Below are 21,841 nucleotides of genomic sequence, written 5' to 3' on the forward strand. Positions count from 1 at the left end.
GATACTCCGGAGATGTGCTCTGCCACGATTGAAGCCAGGTGTCTCTCCGCCCACAATCCCAGGGCCTGTGCTTCCCGCCAGAGGGCGCGGGAGTGGGTCCCCCCTTGGCGGTTTACATGCACTTTTGTTGCCACGTTGTCGGTGAGCAGGAGGACGTGACGGCCCTGCAGGTGTCTGTGGAATTTTTGGAGAGCCAGTCTCGCTGCCTTTAATTCCAGCCAATTGATATTGTGGCTGAGATCTGAGGCAGTCCAACGTCCCTGGGCCATGTTGGTGCCCATTACGGCCCCCCAGCCGCATCTGTCGTGACAGTCACTCTCTCTAGCTCCCAAAAGGGCCCCCCCTGTCGGATCGCTGGGGACAACCACCACTTCAGGGACAATCTCACGTCCGTCGGTATGGGGACCAGTCGCAGGGAGTTGCTCATCATCTTCTTTTGAGCCGGAATTAAGGCCCATTGAAGAGGACGAAGATGGAGTCTGGCCCAGGGGACAATCCCTATACAGGATACCATCTTCCCCAGGAGTTGGGATAAGGTCAGAATGGAAACAGACCTTTTTCTTTGGACGGAGGTAACTAACTGTCTTAAGCTGACTAGGCGGTCTGGAGACAGGCGCACCCTCCCTGACACTGAGTTTATTACCGTCCCCAAATGGAGGATCTGCCTCGACGGGTTCAGATGGCTTTTTGAGAAGTTCACCGAGAAGCCCAGTGACTGGAACCAGCGGATGGTCAAACGGAGGTCCGAGACTGCCCCCAAGAGGGACCCTGCCTGGACTAGTACATCGTCCAGATAGCACTGGAGTCTCACCGGGATAGCTCGTAGGTGAGCCGCCAGTGCTGCCAGAACCTTGGTGAAGGTGCGGGGTGCTGAGGCCAGACCGAATGGGAGGGCTCGGTATTGGTAGCGTTCCCCCTTGTGGGAGAACCGAAGATAGCGGCGGTGACCTTGGAGAATGGGGATGTGGAGATAGGCCTCCGTAAGGTCTACTGAGGCCATGTAATCCCCCCTTCTTATGCCCTGTAGGATCGATTTCAGAGATGACATCTTGAACCGCCTGTAGACCAAGTAGTGGTTCAGGCGTTTCAAGTCCAGGATTGCCCTCCAACCCCCCGAGGCTTTCGGGACTACAAACAGATTTAAGTAGTAGCCCTGCCCCCGCTCCAGAACGACCTCCACCACTCGAATTTCCAATAGATGAGCGACTGCAAGGTCCATAAGATGACGACGTTCCGGACTCCTGGCGGGGGAAAAAATCTTGAAGAACCTCGGGGGTTTGGAGAGAAATTCCAACCTCAGCCCGTGACGTACTGTGGCTCGGACCCAGCCGTCCATGGTTATCTCGTCCCATTGGTCCGCGAACAGAGCAAGACGGCCGCCGATGGGATGACTCGGGTTCGAGTCATTTCCCTCTGCGGAAGGGGCGGCCGCCCCCCCCCCCCCCCCACGAAAGGGCCGTTTGGACTGCGGCCGGTAGCGAGAACGGTCCTGATAGGCAGGCCGATGAAACTGCCTATCCTGTCTGTAGGATTGGAAACGATAATCCTGATCCCTGTCAGAACCTCTAAAGGAGGGTCTACGATATGGGTGATTACGGGGCTCGGCCTTTTTGGTGGTGGTAGGCATGACTTTCTTCTTGTCTTTGTTTTCTATTACTATTGGGTCCAGGGCCGCGCCAAACAGACTCTGGCCCGTGAATGGGGCCGCTATCAAGTCCCACTTTGCCTTGTTGTCTATTTGCCAGTTCCTAAGCCAGAGTAAGCGGCAGGAGGCGACTGATGTGGCCAGGGCGCTGGAGCCAAACCTCACAGCGTCCAGGGTCGCATCAGCGGAGAACTGGCAAGCGGCCATGATCTTGGTAATATCCTGATGGATGCGGTCGTCCTGGATCGGGATCCGATCCTGTAGCTGGCGGAGCCACATCACCGTCGTGTGGTTAAAATACGAGGCTGCGGCTGCCGCCCTCACCGCCCATGCGGCAGCGTTGAAGTTCTTCCGCAGCGTTAGTTCAGCCCTCTTATCTTCTGGTTTTAACTTGTCTGCCGCATCCCGATACAACCGGGGAGGAGGAGACCAGGGCAGCTATGGGCGGGTCTATGGTAGGCAGTTGGAGTGCCTGTACGAAGGATTTCTCTAAATTATAGGCGCGATGGTCGTTGCTGCCTGGGGAAGCAAAATGGGAGGGACGAGTCCACTGACTAGTGGCCGCTTCCAAAAAATTTGGAGGAGCAGGAATCTCCTCCTTATTTGTGGCAGTATTCGAGAACATGGCCGTGTCCGGGTCCCTGGGGGGAGGGACTGTGGGGTCCCCTGTCCCCACCTTAGTGGTCTTCCTAGCCTTCCTGAGCAAGGGCTTGAACATGGCCGGGAGGAATAAATTGGAAGAGGGGGGGAGTCAGGAGCAGCATCCTCATCTTCCGAGAATCCCAGATCATCCTGTCTATGTTCCACCCCCCTGGAAGAAACCTCACTTAGGAGCGAAGGCGAAGAGGCCCTAGATCTCGATCTACTGAAGGCATGGGCCCTGTTGTGCTGGGGAACCCTATCCCTTTGGGCTATGCCCCTGGATATGGCTGCAGAAATTAATCGCTTCAGACTTTCAGGCAAATGATCTAGATCATCCTCATCATAGTCATACTCATGTCCCCTTGGAGCCAACCCCCTACCAGACCTCTTGGGGAAATCTTCAGATGGGCCTTCTAGAGGGTCAGCCATATCGATCTCCTCTGCCCCAGGGGAGTTAGTAGGTACAGGAGATTCCCCTCGCCCCCCACTCCTGTCAGACCCGGTTGGGGAAACTGAGGGGGAAGATGGGCTGAAACCCCTATTGCAGGAGGGGGAACGGCCAGGTGCCTCCGCCAGAGGAGATCTGGATCTGGGCCTGGCAGATTTTGCTTTCTTTTCAGCCCTGGTGATGGTTCTTTCCAGGGCTCTGGAACGCCTGAGTTCATCCCTTTCCATCGCTCTAGAGGGCCTGCTGGCAGCAGATGGTCTGGAGGCCCGAGGCCTGGTAGACTCAGCGGGGCCTTCCCTGTCTTCCGGGGCCTGAATGGGTGCAGCCTGTGCCGCTTTGGATCGCGCCGCCATCGCCCCACTCACTTGTCCCAGCAAAGTATCTCTTAATGAGTCCTAGTTGCAGGCTGCCGAGGAATCTGGAATCGGTTGGCCTGTGGTAGCTTGGGATGCAGGGAAGCGTTTTGGGCCCAGCGAGGCCTAGGCCCGTCGCACATGGAGGCCTTTCAAAATGGCCACCGGAGGTTCGCCCGTGCAAAAACGTCTTCAGGCGGCCGGTCTCGCAGCGTCCCGCCTCAAGCCCCCTCAGTCACAGAACTTTTTCTTCCTTTTAAAGTGAAAAACGTCACGTCCGCGGCTAAAAAACATCGCGGGGAAAGCGGGGTGACTGTGAGGGAGGCGGCAGGCCGGTCTTCGCGCTGTATGTCGCGCTGCGGCTCGGATTGCTTACCCCTGAGGCGCTCTCGCTATTTTTCTTCTTTCTTTCGTTGCGGGCTGCTGGAGGAGGCTATTGACGCAGCTGGAACGCTCGGCCCGCCCGAACACCCGGAGATCGATCCAGAGCGTCCAGCCCGCCAGGGGGGAGGAGAAAAAAACACCCCCACAGGGCTCCCCCCGTCTCTCTAGGACTGTACCAGACGGTCCTGTCAAGCTTGTAAATTTAGATCGGAAATTTAGTCTTTAGAATATCCAATTAGTCAAAAGATCAGCAATAATTGATTCAACTAAGTAGCTAGATAATTTCCCACTAGGAACCAAGCACAGTGCTTTGGACCAGACTGAGAGGAAACTGGGAACCAACAGGAGAAGCTGAAGGTTAAGAAGTTTTCTCTCAGTCTAATGGACCAATCAGGCTGTGCTAAACCCTCACGTGACCCCTTCCTCCACTTTACTGGAAAACTGGTAAATACCACCTCTGACTGGTCCTGTCCTCATCTATTCTCTGCCTCCTGAGTCCCAACTGATTGGGAGGAAATTGGGATTTTGCAGTAACCTTCCCCTGCCACGCCCACTGAGCCACGCTCACCCATTCAAAAAAATTTGAATCCCACCACTGATCTGTACTAACTGAAAAATCACACCAGCCTATACAGTGTAAACTCTCACCATTGTGAATCGTGAATCACAATTATGCCATCCTCTGCTATGTGAAGCAGAGGATCACTGTGCTTTGTACAGTAAGCCATAGTTTTGCCTTGGTCTGCAAGAAAGATATGTAGGAGACAGAAATTGGGGAGAAATATAAACCATGGGAAGGGATAGTTAATGTGAGAAATGAAGCTCACACTAAAATTGTTGGAAATAACAAAGCCTTTTATTAGAACTTTTGCAGAAACTGGTGGACCTCCAAGCATACAAACAAAAGAGATCACATCGGTTACAGATCTCAGTATATTTTATGCATTCCTATCTCCAGTCACTTGTCCATCCTTCCCAGGCCCAGTTGATAGGCCCAAGTCCGCCTATAATCTACTATCACATCTAAACGTTTAAAATTAGTTCAGCCTTTACACCAAACTTTGCTAAGCACTCAGCCCTTTCATTTCGCCCCTTTGGTATTCCCTTATCACTTTTCTTGTTTATATGTATCATGCGGTGCCTGGTACATATCTCAAGCCAGAAGCTGTGCATGTCACTGCCTTGCAGTGTTCATGCATCGTTTTAATATGCAGAAGCTTGGTTTTAAAACACTAATTCTAGGTAGCTTGAACAAAGAATAAACCTTAAATAAGGTTTATAAATTGTAGAATATGTCGTGCATAAGCTTTAGGCTAGTTGCTAGTGTATACTTATTATATTGTATGTCACGATGTTGTTGTTGTTAGTTGCGAAGTCGTGTCTGACCCTTAGCGACCCCATGGATAACATTCTTCCAGGCCTTCCTGTCCTCTACCATCCTCTGGAGTACATTCAAGCTCACGCTAGAGGTGGTATTCTGCCAATTTGGGCGAACTGATAGAGGCCGCGGCAGGAGGCTCCACCCAGTTGTCATCATGGACACTCTGCGCATGCACAGAAGCTTTTGGGCATGCTCAGAAGCACCGTTTGTGCTCCCGGTTTCAAACCAGTAGCGAAGGTAAGAAGGTAAGAGGATTTCATGCTTGGCACATGCTTACTTCTTCAGTGACTCCATCCAGCCACTCATTCTCTGTCGTCCCCTTATTCTTTTGCCCTCAATCGTTCCCAGCGTTAGGCTCTTGTCCAGTGAGTCCTTCCTTCTTATTTGGTGGTCAAAGTATTTGAGTTTCATCTCACATTAGAAAGGGGGAAAATAAAGGCTTTTCTTTGACTTTGTATTTCCAGACTCACAAAATAGCCAACCTCACCTTACTATCTTCAGTAGTGTGGAAAGTTATCACCCAGCCCTCTCCCAGAAAAATGAAATATCCTAGGAAATATTGAAAAGGCAGAATATTATATTTCCCTGGATGTGAAAAGGAAGAAACGTGTTTTAAATTGAGAGTAGCTCCCTGTAGCTTTCTGCCTCCACCCACTTTGTCAATGGGTCATTAAGAAGGCCAAGCCAGTCCCTTTACATAATAAAGAGTTCTCCCCTTCAGCTCCAGGGGGATGGGATTAAGGCATGATAATATTGGCCCTTTACCCAACTCCCCACATGGCATCTGAGAATTCAATCAAACCTGGATTCAAAACGCAGCCTAGAGAGTTGCCCCTGCATGGTCCCATGGGAGTCTGACAAACAATCAGAAGACAAGATCAAGATCAAAGGCCAGAGAGGGCATAAAACCAGGGACTCAACATCTCAGGTCTTCCTTCTCTTTTTCTCCACCAACATTGAAGCATGTGATCACCTTTTTTGTTCAGGAGCTCAAGCCATGTGATCCTGTCCACCAATAAACCATCTTTCCAAGCAGCCTCCATGTCTCCAATGTCTTTTTCCCCACTTGGAGCCGAACCCAGAAGGACATTTCTTCCAACAGTAGTACAGTATGAATAAAGCACTGCGGTGCCTAAATCCTCCCACCCAGTGGTGGGTTCCTGCTGGATCGCACCGGATCGCGCGCGCTCCCTTTCAGCGCTCCACCTGGCTTGCGCGCTCCCTTTCAGCGCTCCACCTGGCTTGCGCGCTCCCTTTCAGCGCTCCACCTGGCTCTCGCGCTCCCTTCCGGCGCTGAAACCGGAAGTACAGTCTTGCCCCGCCCCTGGCGAAGCAACGACGCCTGCCTGCGCTCCACCAGCTCGGCTGGGAACGGAGATGTTTCCTCAGCGGAGCGGAGCGCCTGAAAAGTCTTTTCAGGCGCTCCGCTCCGCTGAGGAAACATCTCCGTTCCCAGCCGAGCTGGTGGAGCGCAGGCAGGCGTCGTTGCTTCGCCAGGGGCGGGGCAAGACTGTACTTCCGGTTTCAGCGCCGGAAGGGAGCGCGCAAGCCAGGTGGAGCGCTGAAAGGGAGCGCGCAAGCCAGGTGGAGCGCTGAAAGGGAGCGCGCAAGCCAGGTGGAGCGCAGAAAGGGAGCGCGCAAGCCAGGTGGAGCGCTGAAAGGGAGCGCGCAAGCCAGGTGGAGCGCTGAAAGGGAGCGCGCGCGATCCGGTGCGATCCGGGAGGAACCCACCACTGCTCCCACCGTTCTGGATTAGCGTGGAATAAGCCAGGGGGTAGAGCGTAGTCCAGCGCTTCCCACACCTGGATAAATTATCCCAAATTGTCTAGAAGTGGTTGTGGTTTTTTTTCCCCTTTAGGGAATGACACACATCCCGTTACCCAATCACAACAGCGACTTTCTGAAAAGCGGTTTGGGATAACGATGGAGAAACTTCCGAAAGTCCCGCCCTAGCCATATCTCAGCCGCTGAAAGGCTTGGCAACGGGAGTCCATCTGCACAGTCCAATGGGAGGCGAGGGAGGCAAAGCTGCCGGCGCTTCTCTCTGGAGCCGGCGGGTCGCGGGAGGCGGACCCTTGACCAAAGCTCCAGCAGAACTTCATTTCCCAGAAGCGATTGCGGCGGCTCCAGTCCATCTCAGTCTCTCTCTCTCTCTCTCTTTCCCTCACTGGCTCAGGTAGCAGGTGGGCGGGAGAGCTGGGAGTGGCTGCAGCTGCGAGCGCTGTGCGCTTAAATCCCCTGGAGCGCCTCTCCGCTGAGATTGGTTGGTTGGGTTTTTTGGTTGCGGCTCGGTCGAGGCTCCGCCGAAGAGGAGGAGGAGGAGGAGGAGAAGTTTCTGGGGGCGCGGAAACCCCAAAGGTTCTGGGAAGAGAAAGGAAACCAAGGTCCCGGGAAGCCTTTTGCCCACCAGCCGCCCTTTCTCCTGCTCTTTGCGGACGATCCCGGAGGCGGAGAGCTGCTTTAGCAGGTCGGGTCCTGTCACCGCTTGCCATCCCTATAGCAGGATGTTCAATTGACCGCTCTTGGGGCTTTTTTGGTCGTAATTCTACCGCTTTGCCCCAAACCTGGCAATTTTGCGAGGTGGGTGGGTGGGAGTTTCCTGGGTTCAAGGCGTAACCTGCCTTATTCGACGATGCCCTTTGCGCCCAAGCGTCAAGGTCTGATGTTTGGATAACCCCCCCCCCCCCCAAAAAAAAACCTGGTGCTTTCTAATGTTATTTTTCCCCCTCTGTTGACCGAAGAGTTCCGTTCCAGTCCCGCGGTTGCCCAAGAGGAACCGCCGGTCGGGGATCGGCCACCCCCACATCAGCCATGGCCACGGAGGAAGAAGGAGGCCAGCTCGGATTCCGCTGGGATAATTGGAAGGCGTGGGCCGCCCTTTCCACAGCCGAGTTTGCCATCATCCTCATTTTAGCGGCCGGACTATGCCACTTTGCAATCCAACAAGAAGGGGAGGACTGGCCGGATGGAGGCATGTTGTCCCCCTTGCAGAGAGCGAATCAAACCATTCAAGTGGCCGCCAGGCGCTGGGAATCTTGTCGGAATCACACGGTAGGGGCGGATTGGGATTGCCGGGGGTGGGGTGGGAGTCGGGGTAGGGAGCGGATCCCGGGAATCTGCAGTCTAAAGGAAACATGGGTCTAAGAAAGCTTTCCTTGTTTGCTTTTAAAATGAGATAGAAAGCAATTGAAATGCATCTTTGATCAGGTGCCATCTAGCCACGGATAAGTATTATTTTGCCACTGGGAATGTTTCCAAAGCATTAAAAAAATCTGGAAATTGTGGAAACTCTTGCCTACAGCCACTACATGGCTTTACAGTGGTCAGTTTGGACAGTAAAGATGCTGAATCCTGACTCTCGACTTGAACCGGATCATTTTTATGTATCAATCACCGCAGGGAGGCAGAACAGCATCTCCAGAAATGGCTTCATTTAGTTTCTGTTTCCCAGTAAAACTCTAGAGTTGGGGGCGGGCTGAGGAATGAATGACAGGTGTTCCTTCCAACCACAATAAGGCATCAGGAACTCTCCAATCACTGAGAAGGATGTTAGTCATCTATTTCTTGCAATACCATTGAACTTTGAAATCCCAAACTCCAATTATCTTTGAAGACATTTGCAGAGACACAAAACAAAGAGCAAAGTCCAAAACTTTCCTTCCTAGGGTCCTATAATCCTGTAAAATTCTTCAAAACTGTGTTTTTATATACTTTGCCTCTATTGGATCTCTCAAACTAATATCCAGATATCTAAATCCAAACAATTCAAAATTCTTTTTAAAAATCTAAACCAAAATAGTTGGAATTTAGATAAGGATTAGGGCACCAACACAAAACAGAAAAACTGTGACAACGTTTTGTTATCTTGATGAGATAGCCCGGGGGTCTGCAACCTTGGCAACTTTAAGCCTGGTGGACTTCAATTCCCAGAATTCCACAGCCAGCTGGATGTGGAACTCTGGGAGTTGAAGTCTGCCAGGCTTAAAGTTGCCAAGGATGGAGAGCCCTGAGATAGCCTACTTATATTTCAGGAACAATGTTTCCCCCAGCTAAGCAAAGGGGGGGGGGGGGACAGAGGCAGGAGAGAGCCTTGGTGGTGGATAATAGAATATGTAGTTTCCATGAAGAAAAATGAAATGGAAATGTTTCGTCTTGGGAAGACTGGAAAGGGAGGTGAATTAAAATAGTATAACAGGGTGTAGTTTCCATTTGTGGATGGTTCTACAGAGAGCCCTGGATAAGAGTCAGGAGTACCAGCACATGGGGATGAAATAGGAGGAAACGTATAGCTACATGTATAGCTGGATTTTGAAGATAGAATAGAAATAAAACATAGAATAGAATAGAATAGAATAGAATAGAATAGAATAGAATAGAATAGAATAGAATAGAATAGAATAACAAAGTTGGAAGGGACTTTGGAGGTCTTCTAGTCCAACCCCCTGCTTAGGCAGGAAACCCTACAACACACATGGCTATCCAACATCTTCTTAAAAACTTACAGTGTTGGAGCATTCATAACTTCTGGAGACAAGTTGTTCCACTGATTAATTGTTCTAACTGTCAGAAAATTTATCCTCAGTTCTAAGTTGCTTCTCTCCTTGATCAGTTTCCACCCATTGCTTCTTGTTCTACCCTCAGGTGCCTTGGAGAATAGTTTGACTCCCTCTTCTTTGTGGCAACCCCTGAGATATTGGAACACTGCTATCATGTCTCCCCTAGCCCTTCTTTCTATTAAACTAGACATATCCAGTTCCTGCAACCGTTCTTCATATGTTTTAGCTTCCAGTCCCCTAGTCATCTTTGCTGCTCTTCTCTGCCCTCTTTCTAGAGTCTCAATGTCCACATCAAAACTAATCATGATGGCTTTGCCTTTCACCAAAGAAGATATTTATATCACAGCTTTATTTTTCAATGCACTATTCAAGTTGGCAAATACTCTTTTCTTTCTCCCATTTTCCCCTTTAGAACAAGTCGGTGGGGTAGTTGGGCTAAGAGAGTGACTGGACCAAGGTCACCCAATTGGCTTTCATAGATGAGGCAGGACCAGAACTCACAGTCTCCTAATGATTGGCTCAAAGTTACCCAGCTGGCTTTCATGCCTAAGGCAGGATTAGAACTCACAGTCTCCTGGTTGTCTTAACCACTAACCAAATCTGGTCTCTTAGAATTAGAAACCGACAATTTTGGTAGGAAGGAGATAAACTGAGAACAAGTTAATTGCACATTCCCATTAACTTTTGCAGAGAGTCAGTAACACTTTACTATGATCAAAGATCTAATAATTTATGACTGTTTGCTTTTAATTTTGTTTCCTTACAAAACCCACCCTGAGAGGAAATGTGCTTTACAAGTACAGTGTGAAAGGGACTCACATTGAAGGAGAGAAGGGGATGCTATGCTTATTTTGGACTCTTCTCATGCATCAGAATAAAACTATCTGGTGTAACCTAATTGGGTGGACTACGAAGCCCCAGTATTCTTGGAACCCAACTGTCTCATTCAGTAGTTCAGGTAAAGGCTATGTTGCCCAGTTGGTAATTTGCAAAAAAGGGGCAGAGATGTCAATGAGATTGCTTATCCCCCACCCTAAAGAATGAAGAAAATGGGGGGGGGATTCTGTTGGTCTTCTGTTAAAGGAAAACTATCTTTATTGACAGGGACTATGTATCTCCAGCCTTCCTTGGAAAGGAAGAATAGAAAACATTGGGAAAAGGCAGAGGCAGGCATGGGGAGCAGATTAGATTCTTATAAAAAGCATATCACAAATCTGTTTTAATCACTTTAAGGACACTTCTTGTTTTATTACTCCCTTTATTTATGTATCAGCACAAATACAACATGCATATATATACATACGTATGTATGTATGTATGTATGTATGTGTGTGTGTGTGTTACAACCCCTGGTATGCCCAAATATGGGAGGGAGCTCACTACTCCCCCTTTCTGTCCTTCGGCTCATTACAGAAGACCATCCAGGCAGAAAACCTTTATTTATTTATCAGCACAAATATAACACACATATATATCAGTGGTGGGTTCCTGCCGGATCGCACCGGATCGCACATTCCCTTTCGGCGCTAAACCCGGAAGTACGGTGTTGCCCCGCCCCTGGCGACGCGACGACGCTTGCCTGCGCTCCACCAGCTCGGCTGGGAACGGAGACGTTTCTCTGCTCAGCAATGTCTTCAGTGGAGTGGTGGCAGCCTGGCAGGCTGAGCCTGCGTCCCTTTCAGGCGCTCCGCTCCGCTGAGGAAACGTCTCCGTTCCCAGCCGAGCTGGTGGAGCGCAGGCAAGTGTCGTCGCGTCGCCAGGGGCGGGGCAACACCGTACTTCCGGGTTTAGCGCCAAAAGGGAGCGTGCGATCCGGTGCGATCCGGCAGGAACCCACCACTGATATATATGTATGTATGTATGTGTATATATACATACACACACACACACACACACACACACACACACATCACTGTGTGATGGGTTGGGCTGAGAGAGGCTGGTTGGTCCAAAATCATCCGTCTAGTTTTAAAAATATTTTATACTAGCTGATAACCCGGTGTTGCCCTGGTATTTATTTATAAGGGGAAAATGTCCAGTCCAAATCTAATTTCTAATGTTGGATTTCCCCCTTGCCAGAGGGAGCCCCCTTGTGGAGTACTGTGAAGCCGTTACCATGGCAATTCTATTGCGCTGTACAGTAGAAGCCATTTTAAGGCACAACAGGCTGTATCTTAACAGAAAACTCACTCCGAGGGGTTTTAGGGGTGTCTTACCCCCCACAGTATTTGTTTCCAGAGTGTAAGTCATTTGTCTGCCAAGTGTGGTTAAAATTGCTTGAGGCTTTACAGAGTTATGCTGGAGCGCGCATGCACACACATACACACAGCCGTTTTTATATAGATAAATATATAGATATTGATCTTGGAGTGCTGGTTTTCCTTTTTGTAATGGACTGTAAAGTTTAATAAAATCCTTTCAATTTTTGTATAGAACCCACCCTGATCTGAGCATAAGGGCCACTAAAGTGGCATATAGAATTGAGTCAAAATGTCTGTGAAAGACACAGTTGTACGCAACGTAAATGTAGAAAAACTTCCCTCTCAGTAGATCGTCTTTGAAATTTGCTTGTAAGGAGGATGTTTTCTGAAAGGATTGTGTGTTTTGTTTCTTTTTCCTCCCCTGTCTGCTACAGAGAATGCTAGAAGCAAATGCATCCAATCTGACCTCTCAGGTGGCTGAGCTAAATGCTCGCTTGCGTCTGAAAGAATTCGAAAAGAAAGTTCTGGAAGGTGAGAAGAGCTGGGTGGGTTGTTTTTATACTTCCCAACTCAATGCAACTGTTGGAAGAAATGTCCTTCTGTATTCAGTCCAAAGTGGGGAGAAAGACACTGAAAACATGTTGGCTGTTTGGAAAGATGGTTTTTAATGGTGGACAGGATCACATGGATTGAGGTCCTGGGGGAAAAGTGGGTCACATGCCTTGAAGATCTTGAAGAAAGAAAAGGGAAGAGATGCTGGGAGAGCATAAGTTTTATACCCTCTCTTGGGCCCCACCTTAGAGTTTCCTGTTCCTGTACAAGAAATGTATCCCATTGGCTGTCAGATTCCCAGGGCGTGGGGGCAGTGGTGCAATTCAGCCGGTTCTATCCGGTTGGAGTGAACCGATAGCGGTGGCCGTGGGAAGCTCCGCCCACCCACCCGTGATGACATCCTCATTGTCCCATTTTTGACGCTCTGCACATGCGCAGAAGATTCTGTGCACACTAACATTTGCAAACCAGTAACGAAGGTAAGTTGATTTCACCCCTGAGCAAGTCTTAGCTAACTTTGTAGGCTGACTGTGTCTCAGTTCTGGTGAATCTTGCTGGGTGATGTAATTTTCCCAGGTGCCACGTGGTGAGTTCTGTTGCTAGATGGGCAGAGGGCTAATCCTATCATGTCCTGGGGACCATGTCTTAATCCCATCACCCTGGAGTTGAAGGGGGTAGATCTTTGTTATGTAGAATAGACTGGCTCAGGTCTTAATGGCCCATCGATAAAGGGGGGGGTCTATTGAGTTTCTGCCTCCCTTTTAGGGGAAATATTCTGTCCTCTTAATATTTCCTAAAATATCTTATTTTCCTAGGTGGGTGCTAACTTCCTACACAACGAAATGAAATTACAAATAGGGAGTCCTTGACTTATGACTGTAACTATGCCCAGAATCACAGTTGTAAATTGTGCTAATCATTAAGCAGGTCATTGTTTGGCCTACCTGATGTTATGACATTTTTTGCAGAGATCATTAAAAGAATGCCACCAGCATTAAGCAAATGCCACAGTCGTTAAGCAAATCCATTGTTCTAAATAGGTGATGTTGTTTTTTTACTGGAAACTAGAAGTAAACCAGTTTCCAGCATGCATGCATATGTATGTATGTGTGTATGTGTGTGTGTATGTGTATATATATATATATATATATATATATATATATATATATATATATATATATATATATATATATATATATATATATATATATATATATATATATATATATATATATATATATATATCTTAAATTGCAGTCACATGACTGCAGGATACTGAAAATGGCTAAGCGTTCAGATATGATAACAAGGCAGCGGGGGTTAAGATGGTGATGTCAGAACTTTGAATCTGGGTCATAAGTTTCTTTTGGGGGGGGGTCAGTCATAACTTCAAATGGTTGCTAAGAGACCGGTCGTACAGGTGGCCAGGATCTTTGCCCATCAATATGATCGCTCTGCCAAACTGAGCAGAACTAAACCAAATTTGGCAAGGAGGAAGAAACTGGCAGAAGAAAGATTGCGTTAGAAAATAGGTCTGGATTCAGCCAGGGTCCGTGGGGAGGGGAAATGCCCCAATGTGTCTCTATGAAAGTAGAAGAGAATGGTAGCTTAGAACAGGGGTCCCCAAATTTGTCAAGTTGACCAGCATGGCTGGCTGTGGAATTCTGGGAGTTGAAGTCCACAAGTCTTAAAAGGTTAACAAGTTGCAGATATCCTGTGTAGGTTATTTATTTATGTATTGATTGAATTTATATTGCCGCCTATTCGCCCATGGCGACTCAAGGCAGCTTACAGAATATAAAACCACATTTAAAACAATGAAAACTAACAAAAAGAATCACACAAATTAATACAGTACAATATAATAAAATCATCCCTGCCCTGGCAAAAGCAGATCACACGAGCCATTTAATGGGCGCCATCCCGCTCTGGGTTCCCAGGCCCTCTGGCACAACCAGATCTTCAGCGCCTTCCGGAACAGTGTTAGAGAGGGGGCCGTTCTAAACTCCAGGTAAATGATATTCCAAAGAGAGGGGGCCACCACAGAGAAGGCCCTTCTTCTGGGTCCCACCAGGTGTATCACCCTCTGGAATGGGACCTGCAACACCCTCGCTCTCATGGATCGAGTAGGTGTGACCCACAATGTTGACTGCTCCACCCTTAAATCTGCTTCTCTTCTGGTCACATGACCCAGATAAGAGCTATTGGAGAGAATTCCAAAAAGGTTCTACATCTTTTCCTTTTTTTTTTAAAGAAGCAAAAACTTTCTATTGATAAGAATGGAGGTTTTTAAGAAGACATTAGACAGCTGTTTGTCGGAAAAGATATAGGCTCTCCTGAGCAGGGGGTTGGACTAGAAGATCTCCAAGGTCCCTTCCAACTCTGGTATTCTGTACGATGAGGAAAAAAAATTAGATTTCAGCTTCTAAATGCTGCCCTGTTCCTTATGGTGCTCTGGCCAACCATCCAGATGTTTGGACTGAAACACTGAAATTCCACTACACTCCGTTTTGTAAGACTGCAAATTTTAATTGGTTCATTGTTTAAGCATATGCTAACAGGATACTCAAGTTAATGGAGGAAATCTTTTTTTTTTAAATTGAAATATTAAATTTACATGCCCACTAAAAATGCAAGATAGCAGGTATGCCGTGAAAAGAGGCATTTCCATTCTTCCCACAGAATGCCTCTTTTTCAGGATGATGCATACATTTGCTAAAACAAGGATTAGAAGAGGAGGAGGGGCAGACAAATTTGATTGAATCTTTTCTGGGATGGTAGCAGAAAAATTGATATGTGGTCAGTTGATTTGGGGCTTCTTATCTAGCTTAGTTTCTGCCTGGAAACTACTTTTGGACTTTTTGCTTGAAGCAGAAAGAAATGAAACTTTTCTTTATTTGTTAAATTTATATGAGACAACTCTGGACAGTTTTGATTTGGGGATTTGGAGATTAGAATGATCTAGGCTTATAGAAATACTGTTTATATTTGTATCTGTCCTAAAGAAGTTGGAAGTTACTCTTTTTTAATTTCCTATCCTTTTTCTTTTTTTTTCTGCAGTCCTAATTTTGTTATTTTTCTTATCTTTTTTCCCTTTAATTCCCTTTTTTCTGTTTCTTTATATTTTATCCTTTGTTGAAATTTAATAGTTTTTTTTTAAAATGCATTGGAGGTGATAGTAGTTCTCCTTTTTTTATAGTAGTATATAGTAGCTATATAGTATCTCTTTATAGCAGCTTTTTTTTTTTTGCCTTCCGTCTGGCAGATGAACTTGCGCTCTTGAAAAACTGGACTCAGAAGCTTCAGGATTTAATGTAAGTAAATTTTGCATCTACAAATAGTCCTCAACTTACAACTATTCGCTTAGTGACTCTTCGGGGTTAAAATGGCCCTGAAAAAAGTGACCAGGTTTCATACTTATGACTGTTGCAGCATCCCCACGGTCACATGATCAAAATTTGGACACTTGGCCAGTGACTCATATTTATGACTATTTCACTGTCATAAAGTGATCTGAAGGTCATGTGATCACCTTTTGTGAACTTCTGACAAAGTCAATGTGGGAAGCCAGTTGAATTTAACAACTGTGTTGTTAAACAACCTTCACAACTGCAGTGATTCACTTAACAACTGGGCCAAAGAAAGGTCACAAAATGGGGCAAAACTCACAGCCTCCTAGTTTCTAGTCTTTTAACCACTACACCAAATTGCCTGTTAACAACTGATTTGATTAGCAGTACAAATTTTGGGATCCATTGTGGCCATAAGTTAAGGACTACCTATAATTTATTGATAATATGACTTTCGGGGTGGAGTTGAACCAAGGGTGAAATTCAGCAGGTTCTGACAGATATCCTGCAGTGGAAATTTTGAATAGTTCGGAGAACTGGCAAATACCACCTCTGGCTGGCCCCAGAGTGGGGTGGGAATGGAGATTTTGCAGTATCCTTTCCCCTAGAGTGGGGTGGGAATGGAGATTTTGCAGTATCCTTTCCCCTAGAGTGGGGTGGGAATGGAGATTTTGCAGTATCCTTCCCCCTGGAGTGGGGTGGGAATGGAGATTTTGCAGTATCCTTCCCCCTGGAGTGGGGTGGGAATGGAGATTTTGAAATATCCTTCCCCCTGGAGTGGGGTGGGAATGGAGATTTTGCAGTATTGTTCCCTGCCACGCCCAGCAAGCCGGTAGTAAAAAAAATTGAATTTCACCACTGGGTAGTACTCTGTTGTGAATGTAAAGATCGGACTAAGATTCAATCAGCATTGTACTGTCGAGTTACGTTCTGCAATTAAGGTGAGATTGGTAGAAAACATGTACATTTATTCATTAATTTGCTAAATTAAATTTAATACATATTCTGTTAACTACCAAACTGAAAAATGTCCCTCAGATAAATTAATTCATTTATTATTAAATTAGTTATTTATTAAATATATATGCCATGCATCTCACTAAGAGCAACTTTGGATAATTTACAAATATCTAACCAATATCCAGATCAACACAATAATAAAGGGGAGGTGGGACTATTTTATAAATCAGATTAGCTTTTCAGGAGTATCTGTGGATGATGTCAAAGAAGCCCCGCCCCTTTTCCACACATACTCTGGAACTTTGATTATATGGCTGCCATCTTAACTTTTTTGACCTCTCCCCCCCCCCACCCAAGCACACACAAGGATGTCCCGTATCCCTTCATTTAGCCAAACCAAACTCTCTTCCACAGACTTGCTTGACTGACTTTCTGTTTTTGTTTTTCTTATAGCAACCACCAGAAGGAGATTATTGTCCATTTGCAGCAGCAATTGTTGATACCTGACTGTGGTCACCAAATCTATCTCCACGTTGGCCTAACCTCCATGTTGCTTGCCACTATTGTCACCCTTCACATTTAAGAAGCACAGGTGGACGTTACGTGGCACAATGTAGAAACAACCAATGCTTTGCTTTTTCATATCAGCGGCTTCCTTGGTGCTGTCTGATGCCATATCTAGCATATCATCTGGGAGATAAGGGTGTTAACATTATCGAGAATAATGGTGGCCACCATGCTTATTTTTTTCACCACATGCTGCAGACACCACTGTATTCTTCAATGTTTCTCAACCTTAGCCACTTGAGGTGTGGACTTCAACTCCCAGAATTCCTTAACCAGCCATGTTGGCTGAGGAATTCTGGGAGTTGAAGTCCACACCTTTTCAAGTGGCCAAGATTGAGAAACATTGACGAATACAGTGGTGTCTGCAGCATGTGGTAAAAAAAATAAGCATGGTGGTCACAGTCAAAAATCCACAAAATCCGTGTATTTGCAACACCACCTGGCCACCATTTTGGTGTTTTTTTTTTTTTTTTTTTAACCATACCTTGCAGACATCCCTGCTACATAACCAAACTTTGGAACAAGACCTTAATAAGAAATGTTAAGGACTTTCCAGAAATGCACCTTTCTTATCCCAACAATGTGATTCCTCCCCTATATCCCTCCCCCAAAAAAGTTCAGCCATGCTTAAATTATTACTTCATTTCTCCTGGAATTCAAGGAAGGCAATGAGTATTTTCATAATTCTTTATTCATGTTAAAGTGTCTACCCAGAATTAGGAAAGAAAGAGATGAATCATTTGTGATTTCTGTCAGCGATTTGAATTCTGTTATATTCACTTTCTGCCTTACTTTTGAATTTTTAAAAAGTATTAAAGTTTGTATGCAGCTTTATGTGCATGTCGTCTAACATGCATAATTTTGCCTGATCTGCACCTTAATTTAATTTAATTTTATGTTATTTTAACTCTTGTACGCTGTGATACTTTGCCTTTTAGATTGTTTTGTATCAAAAAAGCGGGTAAGAAATTTATAAATAAAACAAACAAATGTGTTCAGTCCCTTGAGAAGTGTATTACAAAGTTCAAGGTTTGTGCAAACCTAAAAAGAGGATAAGTGTTTTCAGGTAGCATAAAAGATTGGGAAATGCAAAATTATGATGGTTACCTGAAAGTTGCTAGCCAAATGTATTGCCAGCCTTAAATTGTGAGACAGTCACAAATGCAGCTTTTCCCAAAACCAGATACTCAAAAAAAAAGTTTTCATGGGTCTATGACTGGGATGGCGAACCTATGGCACACGTGCCACATGTGGCACACTGAGCCATTTGTCAGGGCACGCAAGGTGTTGCCTTGTCAGCTGAGTTCAGCCTTTTTTAAAGCCATTTTTCGCCCTCCCCAGGCTCCAGAGGCTTTATAGGAGCCTGGGGAGGGCAAAAAGAGTCCCCCCCCCCAGGAGGCCCACTGGAGGCTTCAGGGAAGCTTCTGAAGCCTCTGGAGCGCACAAAACTGGCCCTATGGGCAAACTGGAAGTTCGGGAAGGGGCTTCCGGTTTGCTTGTAAGGTCGGTTTAAGCCCTCCGGAGGCTTCAGGGACCGTTAGGAGGCTTCCCTGAACTTTAACTTTAACTTTTATTTAATTTATAAACCGCGCCCTCTCCCAGAAGGGACTCGGGGCGGTGTACAGTCATATTAAAAACACAATAAATATACATAAATATAGATATAGATATAGATGTAGATGTGGCTGGAGGAGGTAACATATAATTTACTGTACAATAATAGTTAAAGTTCAAATTTAAAAATTTAAAATTTAAAAATGCATTAAAAACTACCCCTAAAAACTATCCCAGAATAAAATGTTTGCCAGGAGGTATAAATGGGACTATAAATGGGCCAGGCCAGCTAATTGGAACAGGTGGGTCTTGAGTTTCTGTCGGAGGGCTTAAACTGGCCCTGTGAGCAAACTGGAAGTTCCGGTTTGCTCGTAGGGTCATTTTTTGCCCTCCGGAGGCGTCAGGGAAGCCTCCTAAAGGTCCCTAAAGGCTCTGGGGGGCGGGGGGGCTGTTTTCGCCCTCCCTAGGCTCCTATAACGCCTCTGGAGCCTGGGGAGGGCAAAAAAAAGCATGCACAAAAATGGGGGGAGCACCTCATGCGCGCATGCACACTGGGGAGGTCGCATGTTGCATTATGGATGTGGCACGCCCACGCACGACCTCCCTGCGCTCCCCCCCCTTTATGGCACACGAGCCGTAAAAGATTTGCCATCGCTGGTCTATGACAACTCGCCACAGCCAACTCGCCACAGCCAACTAACCATGGCCCACTTGCCACGACCAACTCACCACAGGACAATTCACTGTGAGAGTTACACTAATATTAAAGAAATGGTGGAATAGAATCATTAAAGAAAGGATGCAAAAGGAGGGATTGAATGAAATGTGAATGACAAAAAAAAATATCCTTATTTGTTTTGAACAATTAAATTTAATTTTTAAGTTGTCCAGTGGCGAGTTGTCCCACAACGAGTTGGCTGTGGTGAGTTGGTAGCAGTGAGTTTGGGTGCGGCAAGTTATCCCATTCCGAGATTCCTTGTTTGGTTGGGGAATTCTGGGAGTTGAAGTCCACCCATTTTCAAGTTTCCAAGATTGAGAAACACTGTGATAGAAAATTTGCTGCCATGGTTGATTATGTGGTACCAAGCTGATGTCGACTCTTAGTGACCACATAGAGACCTTCTAAACCAGGGGTCTCCAACCTTGGCAACTTTTTGTGGACTTCAACTCCCAGAATTCTGAGGAATTCTGGGAGTTGAAGTCCACAAGTCTTAAAGTTGCCAAGGTTGGAGACCCCTGGTTTAAACGATGGTGCCCCATACTCGTCCATTAGGTGTTCAGTGGGGTACATACCACTGCTATCGTTGAGACCATCCATCCTGTTAATCCTCCTCCACTTCACTTTTCTTCCTCTTTCCCCAGCATCACAGATGTCTCCAGAAACCACAATCATACATACACTACAATTGTCTTCAACTTACAACCATTCGTTTAGTGGCCATTCAAAGTTACAACAGCACTGAAAAAAGTAACTTTTGACTGGCTTTTACACCTAACAACAGTTGCAGCTTTGCCATTGGTCGTGTGACTGCATAATTCAAATAAATGCAGTGATTTGCTTAACTGTGGCAAAAGTCATAAAATGGGGCGCAATTCACTTGACGGCCTCATTTAGCAACAGAAATTGTGGGCTCAACTGTGACCGTAAGTCAAGAACTGTACAGAACTGTAATCCACCTATGGTAAGGTTGGCATGCTACTCTCCTCACCAGTTTAGTGTGGAATAGATGAAGAAAAATGGTTAGGGGATTTCAGTCAAACAGAATCTGTAATAGCAATAGCCCTTAGACTTATATACTGCTTCATAGTGCTTTTTACAGGCCTCTCTAAGCAGTTTATAGAGTTAGCCTATTTTCCCCCAACAATCTGGGTCCTGGAACATCCTCCCCCCCCCCTGAGATTAGAACAGCCCCCACTCTGACACTCTTCCGGAAGTCACTGAAGACCGGTTCTGCCAGTGGGCCTGGGAACGCAGAGTGGAATGGATCCCATTAAATGGTTTGTGTGAGGTGCTGTCGCTGGGGCAGAGGTTGGGGGTGATTTTATTCTATTAATTTATTATATGTCTCTTCTTTTATTAGTTTTATTGTTTTTATATGAGGTTTTATATTCTGTAAACTGCCTTGAGTCGCCATGTGCGAATTGGCGGCAATATAAATTCCATAAATAAATACAAAGGCATCGAAAAAGTGACTTATGACCACTTTTCACATTAATGACCATTGCCGTATCCCCATGATCAATACAATCAAAATTCAGATGCTTGGTTCAGATTTATGACCATTGCAGAGTCCTGAGGTCATGTCATCACATTTTGTGACCCAAGACCCTGCTTTCATGCCTGATGGGGCTAGAATTCACAAGTCTCCTGAGAATTGGCTCAAAGTCACCCAGCCAGCTTTCATGCCTAAGGTCAGACTAGAACTCTCAATCAAGACTCCTGGTTTCTACGCAAGTACTTTAACCACTGTACCAAACTGGCTGTCCAAAGGATGTTTACCATCACTTTTGCCAGTTAGGAAAGAGCTTGGCAACGGTTCTGACCTAGGCTTCACCAAACCACGAAACAGACTCCTTGCACCCACCCCCCCCCCTTTTTTTTTTATTTGGCTAATGTGAATTCCTGGCATTCACATACAGCAAAGTCCCGGCAAATAATCTTTCAAGGGTGAATTGCAACAACAGACCTTATCAGTCCTTGGATAGTTGCCAGGCTAATAGCTTCCAGGTGCAACGCCGCACAATGAAATACTTGGCAAGGAATCTCCGTGAGGCACGGACTCAGATAAACAAATCTTCACACTAAGAAACAAACTGATTGTCTCCTGCAAACATCACTCCCCTTTTGCTCCTATTTATTTCCTATGGGAGGGGCCATTCAGCTTCCTCTTGTGCCTTTACTCCCAAGTCGACCTCTGTTCCTTAATTGTTCCCTTCTCCTAACAGCACTGCGCATGCACACATCGGAAACAGGCTCCACCTGTTCTTCTCCCCCACTTATCTCTGACTCCAAAGGCAGCTGATAACTGGCATATGGTTCTGGCCCCCTCTCTGCCTCTGACACAGAGCCCTCCTCAGAGCCTTCCACAGTCTCCAGGACTGGCCCATGTTCCTCCTCACTCTCTTGAGTCTGCCACCAGCTCTGCTGGCTGCTGGCAGGCTACAACAGCAACATTAGGAGTGGTACACAGGTTCAAAAGCATGACTCCTAGGTTTACAGTCTAAAATTGGCCAAAGCAAAACAAAGA

The 21,841-nt window shown here is 46.4% G+C and overlaps 1 protein-coding gene across 1 annotated transcript; it reads left to right on the forward strand.

The window, feature by feature from the left end:
- Positions 1–7,086: 7,086 nt before the first annotated feature.
- On the forward strand, positions 7,087–18,037 carry LOC309384063 (uncharacterized protein). The gene is made up of 5 exons (XM_081937243.1): positions 7,087–7,320; positions 7,595–7,904; positions 12,045–12,141; positions 15,428–15,476; positions 16,926–18,037. Exons 2-5 carry the CDS (start codon positions 7,665–7,667, stop codon positions 17,053–17,055), a joined length of 516 nt encoding a protein of 171 aa, XP_081793369.1. The 5' UTR covers positions 7,087–7,320; positions 7,595–7,664; the 3' UTR covers positions 17,056–18,037.
- Positions 18,038–21,841: the final 3,804 nt, after the last annotated feature.

Source organism: Natrix helvetica, assembly GCF_964273705.1.
Source record: "Natrix helvetica genome assembly, chromosome: 1".
NCBI lineage: Eukaryota > Metazoa > Chordata > Lepidosauria > Squamata > Natricidae > Natrix > Natrix helvetica.

What these genes read in the sequence shown, in the direction of transcription:
- LOC309384063 (XM_081937243.1), top strand. Translation starts at nt 7,665, where the DNA reads ATGGCCACGGAGGAAGAAGGAGGCCAGCTCGGATTCCGCTGGGATAAT. An exon ending in AATCTTGTCGGAATCACACG is followed by an intron (nt 7,905 to 12,044) that starts GTAGGGGCGGAT and finishes TGTCTGCTACAG; the next exon opens with AGAATGCTAGAAGCAAATGC. An exon ending in CAGAAGCTTCAGGATTTAAT is followed by an intron (nt 15,477 to 16,925) that starts GTAAGTAAATTT and finishes TTTTTCTTATAG; the next exon opens with CAACCACCAGAAGGAGATTA.